Source organism: Mytilus californianus, unplaced genomic scaffold, assembly GCF_021869535.1.
Source record: "Mytilus californianus isolate M0D057914Y unplaced genomic scaffold, xbMytCali1.0.p SCAF_9, whole genome shotgun sequence".
Classification (NCBI taxonomy): domain Eukaryota; kingdom Metazoa; phylum Mollusca; class Bivalvia; order Mytilida; family Mytilidae; genus Mytilus; species Mytilus californianus.
Window position 1 is genome coordinate 15,830,181 of NW_026262745.1, and position 14,540 is coordinate 15,844,720.

The window sequence follows — 14,540 nt, forward strand, 5'->3', positions numbered from 1 at the left end:
ACCGTGCAAGGGCTGTATAGCCAGCCAAGGTCGTTAAAAAGTTCCATATATATCATAGATGATCAGGTTTGATATAAAAAAAGAAAACTTTTTATTACATTATCGTATCTCGGATATATATCTATTAAATATAAAAAGAAAACTTAAAGTAAGATTGAGTACAACAAAAGCTTTGCCTTATTAAATCCTTGATGCTGTCTCTTTCAGACAGTCAAACACCGTCACCCTACGAATATAGTCCCTAGTGTGAACAGTGTATAACTTGCATTTTTTTTTTGATATACTTTCCCAATTTATTTCTTGAAATTTAATGCATGAAATATCAAGAAGGGGGATGAAATTACATGTTAAAACAATTTGGGTGCTGAATCTTTATGTTAAGGAGTGATTTGGACCAGTTAAAATAGGTAAAAAATTAGTACGTCTGAAGCTGTCAAACTGAATTTTAGACCCCCTTATCACAGAATTGTCAATATTTTGAGTTTGAGCTGGTATAGAGGAGGGACGACACTCTGCACACGGCACGCAGATTTGTCTTTTATTATCGATCGGTCGCGGTGGTATTGTGTCATTTATAAATATCAAACTACTCGTGGTGTTGACATCACCGTTAATGACACCTGGACAAACGAAATTTGTTGAATCAATTAAAAAAAACAAGTAATTTACAGGAGGGCTGATCATGCAATATACATATACTTTGTACATACATAATAAACAAATTTGTTAGTTATTTCTTGACAATAAACATATTTATACCCAAACTAACTGTTTATTACCAAGGGCTAATTTCGACATCGATAATCACTGAATTCTCAATTTATTCAATCGGTTTTAAGTTTTTAATCGGGACAAAGTTTTGTAAAATACTTCATTTTAAATATTGCATTATTTCGTCATTTGTCAGTTAACAAAACAGAGATAAAACTAGAGAGAAGGCAATTAAGCAATCCAATACACAAATAATGCACGATTCAATTATGAAAAAAAACTATATTTATCATGATGGTTATTCATAAGACAAAATTTTCATTTTGTTTTCAAAATGATTAAAATACATATAAGAGTTTATATGCCTAAAATAACATAATTACTAGCGGATTTGACAAATATTATTGATATTTTACTTACCGGAAATCATATTTTAGCGACTTATTACAAAGCAATGGCTGGAGACTTATGGAGACTTAAGAAGATTTAGAATGTTTGAATAGTGTTCTTTAATTGGCATAAATTTGAATGATTTTCACGTGCTGACATTTGTAAAATTTACAAAAATCTGTGCCTCGTGATTTCGCAGAGATCGAATAAAATTTCCCGCCATTACAGTGCATTTCTTTATTGATAGAATTTACTTAAAAGATAAAAAACATAAAGAAAATATTTCATATAAAGTGATCTTCTATCATTGATTAATCTTTTTATTTCAAAACTTTCTATATTTTCTGCGAGTGCAAGAGAGTATATTTGATATAAAAACATGAACAGATCGATCTTTTCCAGATTCAAAATTGTCGAGAGACGCTAAAATCGTACCACGTGACCTACAAAAATTTGCACACAGCACCTAAGGCTGTCGCCCCTCCTCTGGAGCTGGTAGAAGTTTCTATAATTTTGATATTATTTGTCCCAATAGTAGTACGTACACTACGTACACTGTAAAAATCTTTTTGAGATAGAGCAGGTGCGATTTTTTTAATTTGAATTTATTGTCTAAAAGAAATGCACTACGAAATAACTGTGTTCTCGGGCCTAATTGTTAACGTGGTATTATATGTGATAAATTGTTGTAAGCAATAGTAAACTGAGTATAATAATTTATTCACAGTACGCACTTCCTAGTTTAGTTGTGGTGATAGAAATCTTAATATCATTGATACACAGTTGAGAAATATGGTGCAGTTCTTCAAATGCAGATTTAAACCTTATTAATATTAAACACAATCCCGCATGCAGTTGTGGCCATCCTGTTGAGGATAGTATTCATTATTTTTTAAGTGCCCTTTTATCAACGAAGCAACAGAAATATTGTTTTGAAAATTAGAAAGATCTACTATATCCATTTTGCTTCTATTGGCTGGTGACGGTGACCTTTCATTTCAGCAAAACAAAGACTTTTTTGAGTCTGTACAATCATTTATCAGAAATACACAAAGATTTAGAACATTCAATTAAAATTCGGAATTCCTACTTCCTAACTCTTCACTCTAGTCCAGTTTTATATATTACTCTATATTATATTATACTTTTTGTTTTTGAGACAACGCCATATTTTGTCAAAAGAGAAGCACAATTACCCCAAAGCGAATTGCGAGAAGTGGTTTCGTATTTCGTTATAGAAAAAAAAATACTAGTAGTTTATGTAAAGTAACGACTCTCGTACGGTGTCGCGTTAATATCTTTTTATAAAATTGGTGCAATTGGATGCAAAACATAATGACCATAAAATGTCAGGTTTGCGAGATCAGACAGTAACCTAACAACTAAACAATTGAAAATCTAGGGACCAATATTTAACATTCGTCAGCAATGAACAATTTTCATAAATAAAACATGATTTAGTCGAATACTTTGCGAGTAAAGAAAAAGAGACTACCATAGATTTGTTATTAACCCCAAATGCTTGATGGGTACAAATCAGTATTCAGGAGTTACTTTTTTTTGCATTAAACCACATTACAACAGAAATTGGAAAATATGGCCTGGAAGTATTTCTACAAGACATTGTTGTTTTCCTGTTCTATGAAGCTTTCTTATTGGCAAACATGGTGATAGATTTTATAGATGCTGTCAGGCACCGACCATTGAAAACAATCGATCTGTTTAAAATAAGAAATGAAAATAACTGTTTGATGTTGTGTTTTTTTTTTTGGCAAATAAGAAAATTGACCGTTTGATTTAAAATTGTTTAAAATTATTTTGAAATAGATTTATGAAAATAATTTATTTACATGTGAAAAGGCTAGACTTTGTGGCGTAGGGATGTGATTGAGTGGTTTTGTTTACAATTATTTCCCATTATTTCGGCAGTGAAAATCTGCAATAATTATTTGTTCATCATGTTGTGTGATTTACACATTATAACAAAACTAAGAATATGACGGATGAATTTAGAGTTAGCTGTTTAATGTCCAGTGGCAACTATTAAATGTATTATTAGGAGGAAATTTAAAATGTTATAAATATGAACAAGGACATCCTTTGTTATGCAAACATGTATCACGGCACAAGCGATGACCTATAGACCGTGTGTATCATATGTATATTTAGGGTGGGGTTGCTCCGAATAAAGGAGTAATAGATACAGGAAAATAAAGAAAAAAATAAAATAAAATTAGAATAGAGTATAACGGGAAAAATAAAGAACAGAGGAAAATGGTATAAGAAAATTAAAGAATAGAGGGTCTATTTTTTTTGCCGGACAATTGTTGATGATAGTTTAAAGTCAAGTGCATTTATAGTTAAAATAATACACAATCGTATGTACATCGGTAGGGATTTATGTTTAGGGTTGATGAGGCACATAACGAGTAATTGTTTTTATTTGAAATTTCTCGAATATTCGTTTTTTTCGACTGATTTGATAGATGAATAAAAATATCTATAATCTAAAAAAATTGGTTTAAACGATATATGGATACAACTGCTATTCAGTCGATTTTAAAATACATGCGATAAAAGAGAATACATAAAAATATTTAACAAACCTTTTGGACAAAAGGTCAACCTTAAGACCCAAAATAAACTTTTGTAAGAACATTAGATTAATTCCGAATTCCATCTTAAATCAATTGTTCATTTAGGTACAAAAAATAATGTTAATACCTTGGGCTATTTTCAAAAAATGTTGACTAAATACCATGCAGACTGCAGTTTACTCGCACATTCACCAAGTACGTATTTCTACGGCTAACAAAATTCATAATCGTATCTTTTAATTTGTTTAAATTTATTTCAGTGTTTATTTTTCAAACGTTTTATGTAAATAATTTTGGATCAACATCGAGTCAGATCAAATTATAATTTATTAAATTATTAATTAAAAACTGAAACATGCATCCAATCTAAATTTTACGCCTATTATCACTTATATAAAAAAATTAAACAGAACACCATTCATGTTTTATATTTAAAAAAAAACATATACGCTAAACGAAACTATGCACGCCAAGAAACGATGTACACTAAACGATACGATATACGCTAAACGAAACGATGTACGCTAATACGCTAAACGATACGGTATACGCTTAATGAAACGATGTACGCAAAACCATACGATGTACGATAAAAGGGCGCTTATGTTATCGTTTATGGTATGGTTTATGGTATATGGTTTCGTTCGTACATCATTCGTTCAGCGTCCGTACAACGTTCGGTCAGCGTTTCGTTTGCATTCGTACACCGTTCGGGAAGCGTACGTACATCGTTCGGGCATCGTCCGTACATGATTCGGGCATCGTTCGTATTGTTAACTTTTACGTTACACGGACTGTAGTGTGTAAAACAAGATATTTCAAACAACAAATTGATTATTATTGATATCGTTAACAAGAGGAATACATATGCCATAAACATAAGATAATATAGTCTGTCTATAAAGATCCTATGTTAAAAGTTTTAACCATGAATAATCGAGTTTTTTATTTCCATTTTTCACAATTTTTCTCTACAAATCACATTTTACACAAGAATTACAATTTTTTAAATACTAATAACTATAGGACTTCTTAAGATAAACATCAGATAGTATTCTCTATTTTCTGTTAAGATCCCAATTTGAAAGTTTTAACCATCAATAACCGAGATATTTTCATTTTCAGTTTTTCGGGTTTTCGGTCTTAAAACATATATTCAACCAAAATTACCCAAATATTATTATTGATAACTAAAGGACTTCACAAATAAAACATAAAATAGTATGTTCTTTTTTTCTATATAGATCAAATTTCAAAAATATTAACCATTAACAACAGAGGTTTTCTACGTTTCCAGTTTTCAGCGTTTTTTCACTAAAAATCACTCATTTCACCTCAAAATTACTTCAATATGAATAGTAATAACTAGAGGACTACATAATACTCTATTAAGGTAAGGTTTCCTATCTTCAACAAGCTTTAGGTCTAAAAATGTAACCATAAATAACAATTTTTCTTCTTTTCCAGTTTTCAGCATTTTTTCTCTAAAAGCCACATATTTCACCCAAAAATAACCTTTTCCGCAAATTATATCAGTGTATAGTTTTAGTATGTTGTTAGTACAAGTCTATATTATAATTTGCATTAAAAAAACCTTGTGTTGCAATTAGTTGCAGGTTGAGCGATTTTAGAGCTAAATTGACTAGGCTATTAAACTAGCTTTCAGTAACTGCGAGTACTCTTATCACGGTGCTTTTTGTGTACTGTTTTCGTGTTAGTTGTTTGTATGTCTGTAACCGATCTTTTGAGTAAAGCCAATTGCTACTGCTTTTTCCAGTTTTTTCCTAATTTAAATTGTTCTATAAGAATCAATTAATCAACAGTTATTGAACGAGCAAATCGGTATATATCATCCCTCGCATTTGCGCTGTGCGGTTGCCGAGGTTGGCAACGTTAGCAGTGTAACTAGTAAAAAAAACTGCATCAGTCTTATATATAGCTCCATAAGGGGAACCATTTAGTCCGCCTCTGATCACCAGAAACTCGTTTTTATATAACTTTAATCAAAATTTTGTTCTATAAGCATTTCAAGTACAAGATTAAACAATGATCTTCGGATTCCTATGAGATACAAGGTTGTAAAATACAATGTATGTAACATCTGTTTATTTGTTTATGTGTATATGATAAATTATTTTAATTATAAAAACTATTTTTTTATGTATTAATAATAATGATAAATTAAAAAAGTATCACAAAAATACACACAACAGTTATCAATTGTTTAAATATATATTATTAATAATGCAGACTTTCTCACAATTAGAGAAACGGAATTTAACACGGCAAAGAGGTGTATTAAAGCTACATTTAACTTGAATTAACGAACAAGTATAGAATATACTTGTATAAAACCATTATAAAACAATTCTAAGGAAAGAAAAGCTGTAGTTTCCCCCTAATGTTTGTCCTACAAACAGGGCATTCTGGTAGTTTATCACCGCACTCCTGGCAACAGCAGACATGTTTACATGGATAAAAAATAACCTCTAGCGGATTTTTATAGCAAACTTTACACAAATAACGCTCGTTCTGATCTTCCACATTGGTTCTACTAGCTGCATGTTGTGGATTTACTTCACCTTTAACAAAATAAAATATTCAAAATGTGTGGAAATAAAAATACAAGATTATCCTGATTTGAAAATTATAACTTTGAAATACAGAAAATCTTTATATGAAATTGTAATGAAGTTGTTGCAAATAATGATATTGGCGTGAGGAAATACAATGATTGATTGATATTTGCATAAAGTCCGGTGGCAATTATTTCAGGCATGTATTATAATAATGGTAATAATAGAAATATTCTTTAAGTTATTTAACATCAGCAAATATAAAAAGAAAATATAGAAATAATCAAAGAATACTAACTTGTCACTGTGGCATTACTGGCTACACTAGAGACAGATATTTGAACTTGCCTGTGCCTATACTGGTCTAATTCATTTACAAATTCTCTGTACTCCTCTGGGTGTGGCACTAAAAGACAAGATATGTGTAGCTAATTTATTGCAGCATTTAAATGAGGAGCCTGTATTAATACAGTGACTGCCGTTTGTTGTTGTCTGCCAACTTTTTTGGTTCATTTATTGTTGTAGTATAAGTCAGGTCGTTGGATTTCTCCTTGAACTGTCTCACATCTTGTCATCAAGGGATCTTTAATAGCTAAATATAAACAGTATGGGTTTCAGTTTGGCTCATTGTTAAAGGCCGCACGATGACATGTAATTGTTCACGTCTTTATAATAAAGATAGTTGTCTCCTTGGCAATCATATTACATCTCCCTAGTTTTATTTATAGCAAATTTCTGCCATAGAGTATTGCACGCTGACGTATGCTAAAGGCCTTTGTGAGGCGGTAGATAGTTATAACTAGATGATTTATCGAATCATCATAAAATATACGAATACCAAAAAGTCGACTTTATTAACCATGTGGTTTTTGTTGAAGATAAAATCCATTTAAGTTACCTGGCTCAAAAGGGCTAGTGGGAACTTATCTTATTAATGGGCGTCCATCGAACGATGTATATCTTATCTTATCCTTGATTGATCAGTAGTAAACTTACGTTTTCTTCATAAAAAATTGAATTTTTGTAACATTTTTACAGTAATTTCTGTCATTGAAGTCCAAACCAAATCTGAGAAATATCTCTGCACTATACGCCGGAACCACTATTGGTATAGTGTCACATAGATAAACGTCTGAAACTCTATGAAACGATAACGACAGTAGGCTGTGCTTGTTGTGATTATCTCAAGAAGAACCCGGGAAAATAAAGAACCGATATCCGCAAAAAATAGTAAAATGTAAATTTAAAAAAAATGCAATTTAAAAATATTTATTCTCTTACATCGAAAATAATCCGCTATCAACTTTCAAACATCATTATATATCTTTATAATAGAGAATTTTAGGTTTTAGACGTACTTTAACGTAATTTACATTAACATTTCAAATAAATGATTATTGTTATCCCCCTTTGGCCACTAAACTTGTAAATTAAACAAAAATCGTACATTTTGACGTACGTAATACGCATAAACTTGGTCATTGTAAAATTGTATTTGTCTCCCTTTCTACATTTAACTCCCCATTTAGTTCAAATCTATTTTAAAATAGCATATTCCACGATAGAGAGAGTTTTCACTTATATTTGAACAAACGAAAAGGCAAACTTTCTTCGCAGGGGACACAGGTATATCTTAAATGATATACAGTTAACAATGTTTCCTATCTTCGTAGAAAAAGAGTTTCTATTCAACCAATTTGTCAATATGGCGTGCTGCGTTTAAAGAGTATACGGGAATATGAGTTTTCTGAACGTCTTTCTTCTAAAAAGGATAAAGTTGATTAAAGTTTAATGACACAAGTTCAGTAATTTAGGTAAATATAAACCTGAAGGTTGTAATGTTTTTTCTAATATTTAGGCATATTAAAATACCCCGATTATATGATTATCAGATCGTTTTTGGGGTGATTATTTGATTGCAATATAGGGATTTTGTTAATATTTGTAAGATTACCAAACATGATTTTGTTTGATCTCATTGAAAGCTCAATTATTCTTTGTAAAAATGAATGACCTGTGTCATGTGTGTGGCATTGAAAATAATCTATCAAGAAAAACAGTTTGAAAACTTTTACCTAGGAAAGCTCATTATAACAAGTGAAAACAGAACATCTCGCGGTGTGATAAATTTGCCATGTTTAAAATCCCTTGAAGGATGCAGATTTAAGAGTGTCAACAAGGGTGTTATGAACGGACGGACCGACGGACAGGCAGAAGGATTGAAGGTAGCATTGTGTTACTATTACCCACGAAGCCGGGGAAAGATAATTACTCTGAAAAAAAGAAAGCTGTCGCGGGAAGAACTAGAGGCTCTAAAGAGCCTGTGTCGCTCACCTTGGTATATGTGCATATTAAACAAAGGACACAGATGGATTCATGACAAAATTGTGTTTTGGTGATGGTGATGTGTTTGTAGATCTTACTTTACTGAACATTCTTGCTGCTTACAATTATCTCTATCTATAATGAACTTGGCCCAGTAGTTACAGTGGAAAATATTTTGTAAAAATTTACAAAAATTTACAAAATTTATGAAAATTGTAAAAAATTGATAATAAAGGGCGATAACTCCTTAAGGGGTCAATTGACAATTTTGGTCATGTTGACTTATTTGTAGATCTTACTTTGCTGTACATTATTGCTGTTTACAGTTTATCTCTATCTATAATAATATTCAAGATAATAACCAAAAGCTGCAAACTTTTCTTAAAATTACCAATTCAGGGGCAGCAACCTAACAACGTGTTGCCTGATTGGTATGAAAATTTCAGGGCAGATAGATCTTGACCTAATGAACAATTTTATCCTGTCAGATTTGCTCTAAATGCTTTAGTTTCAGAGATATGAGCCAAAAACTGCAGTTTACCCTATGTACTATTTTTTAGCCATGTCGGCCATCTTGGTTCGCGGGCGGGGTCATCGGACACCTTTTTGAAACTAGATACCCTAATGATGATTGTGAACAAGTTTGGTTAAATTTGTCTCAGTAGTTTCAGAGGAGAAGATTTTTGTAAAAGATTACAAAAATTTACGAAAAATGGATAAAAATTGACTATAAAGGGCAATAACTCCTTAAGGGGTCAACTGACCATTATGGTCAAGTTAACTTAATTGTAGATCTTACTTTGCTGAACATTATTGCTGTTCACAGTTTATCTCTATCTATAATAATATTCAAGATAATAACCAAAAACTGCAAAATTGCCTTAAAATTACCAATTCAGGGGCAGCAATCCAACATTTGTTGTCTGATTCATCTGAAAATTTCAGGGCAGATAGATCTTAACCTGATGAACATTTTTAGCCAATGTCAGATTTGCTCTAAATGCTTTAGTTTCAGAGATATAAGCCAAAAACTGCATTTTACCCCTATGTTCTATTTTTAGCCATGTCGGCCATTTTGGTTGGCAGGCGGAGTCATCGTACACATTTTTTTAAATAGATACCCTAATGATGATTGTGGCCAAGTTTGGTTAAATTTGGCCTAGTAGTTTCAGAGGAGAAGATTTTTGTAAAAGTTAACGGACGACGACGACGGACGACGGACGACGGACGCCAAGTGATGAGAAAAGCTCACGTGGCCCTTTGGGCCAGGTGAGCTAAAAAAGGTCGACGTGTCGACAAAAAAAGTTTCCAAGGCGACATGAAAGTTATCCCAAGGCGATATACGGTATCAAATGAAGCGGAATGGGAAACCCGAATAATAATATCTTAACCATTTATGTCAACTAAGCGTGATTCGATTCTAAGATTATTGGATCCGCCCCTTTTACCATGATCAGCGTATTAACTATAGGAATTGATTGTCACATGGCAATATTGTACTAGTTTAACTGTCAATCAAGCTGTCGATTTTTTCCTCGCTTGCCCTCACGATTTTTTTGGTATTCCGAATCATCTTATTTTGCGGCCATTTTTTTTTATTTTGCCTTTTGATTTTAAAAATGCTCATCGTAAATTTGTTTCACCATAAATTCGGGTCCTGCCTGTTTATTTCAAATTTGATCCAAGTCCTCTCCCAAAAAAATAAATGAATGCTGCCTACGGTTTATTCAAATAGAGATATTAGTGTATAAGAAAAAACCTTATGTTTAACGCATAAGCTTGTTTAATTTGTTATTTAGGCACCAAACATTTAATTTTTAGGGGGTGGGGGTGGGGTTTCAAGGATTTTGATGCGGAACGAATCAGTCAAAATCAGGGCCAGAAATATTTTCATCTTAAAACCTCCAGCATATATATATATATTATGTCTTATAATTGTAAGCCCCTGAGTTACTTGCGTTAAGTTACTTAAGTTTCGTTTGAAACTTAAAATTCTCTATTGATAACACTCTAAACAAAACGTGCATGTCTTATAATTTTGTGTCGTTGCGTCGATATCTCGTTGACATATACTAGTAACCTACATCTCATATTATTCATGCATTAAAATACTCTATGTACACAATTCTATATCATAAAAATCTAAGACATAGACATGTGCCCGGAAATGAAAAAGGAAATAAATGGGAAACTATAGTATTTTAACAAAAACAGAAACAGAAAGCAATATAAATATTGTGTTTTACAGTAATTCATATACTACGAGTCGACTCTGTGTTCTATGAACATTAGAATAATATTAACCTTGATTTAAGTCAAAGCATATATAAAAGCTCCAGGAACGGGAATAATGTATTATTTAAAATTAACTGATGTGGTCTGTAATATACCAACATTGACTGTCTTCTATGTATTGTCTGTAGCCAGTGATCTCTTCATCGGAATAACCGTTTGACAAGGCTATGCCACTAATGGTTCTCTGAAGATGGCGCCCAATTTCTCCGTGACATGATGGGTCGTGTTCAACGACGAATAGACAAAGAGGAAACCATTTCATATGTTCTGCCCACACATCATCTGTTTCTTCCCAGTGTCTCAACATTCCTCCACAATAGAAACATTTGACACAGTCACCTTGTCCTATAATAGAAATAAGAACCTTTTATTAAGTCTTCGTGATTTATTTTCCTCGTAGAGAGTTGAAAACCCAGTTTGCCGATTAATGTGTTAGAAACAAAAAAGAAAGTTTAAACTAATTCAAAACACCAGTTCTTTATGACTTGCTGTCAGGTGTGGCAATTTTAGCTGATTGTTGTAGACTTTTCACCAGGTCAATAATAAAGGTTGAAGAACAGCAGTAAAATGCAGTTCTTTTTAATAATTTTTATATGCTCCATCCAATGCCCAGATATTGTATAAAACACTTTAAATCACACAATTAATCAGTCATGATGATCTAAAATAACCATAGTAATGAAAAGCACAGATTAAATCTTATAAAGTATCAAAGAGAATGAAAATAATAGACTCAATGGCAACCATACTACATCTGCTTCTTTTTATATCACTATTTTTATTACCAAGGTAGAAAAATCCTGCATTTGCCAGTTCACCAGGGGTTGGTCTTCTTTTTTTGTTAATAGGCCAGTTATGGAAGGACTCGAATCTTATACGCCTATCTTGATACTCAAGGTGACGGGGACCGTGGTAGTGACGATGAGTACTATCAAAACTCCGAAAACCAAGCGGAAAATTGCCTGCATGTGCAGGATCCTTAACATAAGGACAAAGTGGACCATGCTTTCTATGTTCCTCCTGGACAACATCTCCTGGTTCCCATTTCTTCAGAATTATTTTGCAAAAGTCGCACTGAACCCTGTCATCATTGTCATCACCAATGTAATAAAAGCCATTGGCTGCCAATTGGTTTTTATCAGCGTTGGCTGACTGTGGCCATGTTCTGAAAGTTTCTAGACGGTATCTCTCGTATCGCATATGATCATAGTCTTCAATGCACTGTTCTGTGGACTGGCCGGTTTGGGCAGTGGTCTGTGAGGTGTTTTGTCCAGTACCGTGATCATGACCACAGTCGTGTGTATCGCCACCCGTATCAAGTGAGTCCGCTATTTCAACAATCGTCATTTTGATATCATATTCCTAAAACAGACAGCACAGGTATCTCAAAGTTTAAACATTTCCACAAGTTATTGTAGATTTCAATTTCGAACTGAAGAGCATAGCTGTTCTTAAATAAATGAGGTTAGCCAAAATTGCACGCTATGTTTGTTTATGCATGGACCCTTTTGGAGAGATGTAAATACTGCTGTGATACTAGATCTAAAGATGTCATAGGTTAACATGCATATATGTATACATGCAACCATAGAGTAATTCTGTCGAATGTAATCTCGTGGTCTACCACTGAAAGCGCACAACTAGAGACTCAAACAATAATCAGCATTTTCGACGAAATTATATGTAAACAAGTATATATTTCGTATTTACTTTTAAATAGACTCTCCCTTGTTTACGGCTTTAAACCAGCAGCTTATCTTAATTTGTAGTAGGCTCAATAAATATGAATAAGAAGAAATGAGGCTATACTTTAACAAGCCAACACTGAATCAAACGACTGGACAAAAAAATACATAAAATGGTCAACTATACACCATTTTTGTTAACTTTGTCATAATAATTCAATATTAAAATTACTTATAATTATTAAAGTTCATAAGATGCAAGAACTAGTTTTCATCAGCGGGTACTCGAAGATTCGAACGATAATTTTAGTCAAAAATATGTACGATACTCCTGAAATATTTTCTACCGTTAAGTATCTAGGGCACGCGTAGCATTGGGAAAGGATGAGCATTTTAACTGCCTATGAATTATACACGGTTACAAATTCATTATACATATTATGTAATTATAAAAATGAAAATGTAATATTACTTCCTCGGTCAGTCATATATGTATATTATGTATCCGACAAAAGGCGGTAAATATGATTTTAACAGATTGTTGTGAATAATAAATATTTTTGTGTCATTATGATTTATATGCATGATTTCACAACTGTAAATGTTTGTAGTCGTATGGTACTATGGGAGCGTTGGAGTCGGAAGTGCGTCTGCGACAAGACCCTAGGGTTTTCCATTCAGGCGATAACAACTTTTCTGATCCTTGGGGACCTGGCCCCATCTGTTCACGCTGTTTCTTACAGAGTTTTCAATATACTCCAATACTTGGTATTGTCATATAAACATAATTGTTTGTGACAAAGAATAAAAAATATGTTCTAATGACTGTTTTAATCTTTGAAGAATTTTTGGTGAGTTTTTTTAATATAGTTTTGTTTCAAAGATTTCGAAGCAGCATTGATTTCAATGAAATTTGTATGTCATTTAAATAAATGATGTGACAGAACAACATGCCAGCAAGGGATCAACAATTGAACATAATAAAAAATAAGGAGATTATATGACTGCAAATGAGAGAAGTATCCACCAAGTAAGACCAAAGGACGATGATGTAAACAATGGAGGATGTATGCATTGTCACTCGTAGCATTGGGAAAGGATTAGCATTTTAACTGTCTATGAGTTATACACGGTTACAAATTCATTATACATATATGTAAATACAAAAATGAAAATAGAAGGTTTATTTTTTGTAATACATACCTGTGATCTTAGATGTAACTTGAACAAATGTAATATTACTTCCTCGGTCAGTCATGTATGTATTATGTATCCGACAAAAGGCGGTAAATATGATTTTAACAGATTGTTGTGAATAATAAATATTTTTGTGTCATTATGATTTTTATGCATGATTTCACAAATTTTTGGAGTCGTATGGTACTATGGGGTTGTTGGAGTCGAAGACCGTCTGCGACAGACCCTAGGGTTTTCCATTCAGGCAATAACAATTGTGCTGATCCTTGGGGACCAGCGGCTCTTTTCGCCAAAAATCTTAAGAGTAAAAATACTAGTAAGTCATACACATTTCAGTATAACTTACGATCAATTTTAATCGTAAGAATTTTTGTGAAAAGAGTCGCTGGCCTCATCTGTTCATGCTGTTTCTTACAGAGAAAGGATTTCTTACCTTGTTTATTTTTTTCCCCTTTCTCATCACTTCGTTGGTACCAAATTTCCTGTGGCGATGATACACAGTGATGCATAATGAAAGTAACTAAATTTGCAGAGATATATAAATAAGAAGATGTGATATGAGTGCCAATGAGACAACTCTTCATCCAAGTCACAATCTGTAAAAAGTAAACAACACGGAGCCTTGGCTCACACCCCGAACAGCAAGCTATGTTTATTAAACCTTAAATCTGAAAATAGTTGTTACAATGAAATGTGCATTTTTTAACATGAATACAAAGGTTACTTTTATAAAGGCTAGAATAATACACACAACGTTTTTTTTA

At 32.6% G+C, this 14,540-nt stretch overlaps 1 protein-coding gene across 2 annotated transcripts; it reads right to left on the bottom strand.

Moving 5' to 3' along the window:
* Nucleotides 1–5,681: 5,681 nt before the first annotated feature.
* On the bottom strand, nt 5,682–13,840 carry LOC127714585 (baculoviral IAP repeat-containing protein 7-A-like). 2 transcript variants are annotated; one of them, XM_052220654.1, is made up of 5 exons: nt 13,783–13,840; nt 11,680–12,256; nt 10,994–11,239; nt 6,573–6,680; nt 5,682–6,280 (listed from the first exon to the last, which is right to left on the bottom strand). In XM_052220654.1, exons 2-5 carry the CDS (start codon nt 12,239–12,241, stop codon nt 6,069–6,071), a joined length of 1,128 nt encoding a protein of 375 aa, XP_052076614.1. In that variant the 5' UTR covers nt 12,242–12,256; nt 13,783–13,840; the 3' UTR covers nt 5,682–6,068. The 2 variants fall into 2 exon arrangements, with proteins under 2 accessions (XP_052076614.1, XP_052076615.1); XM_052220655.1 differs by lacking the exon at nt 11,680–12,256.
* Nucleotides 13,841–14,540: the final 700 nt, after the last annotated feature.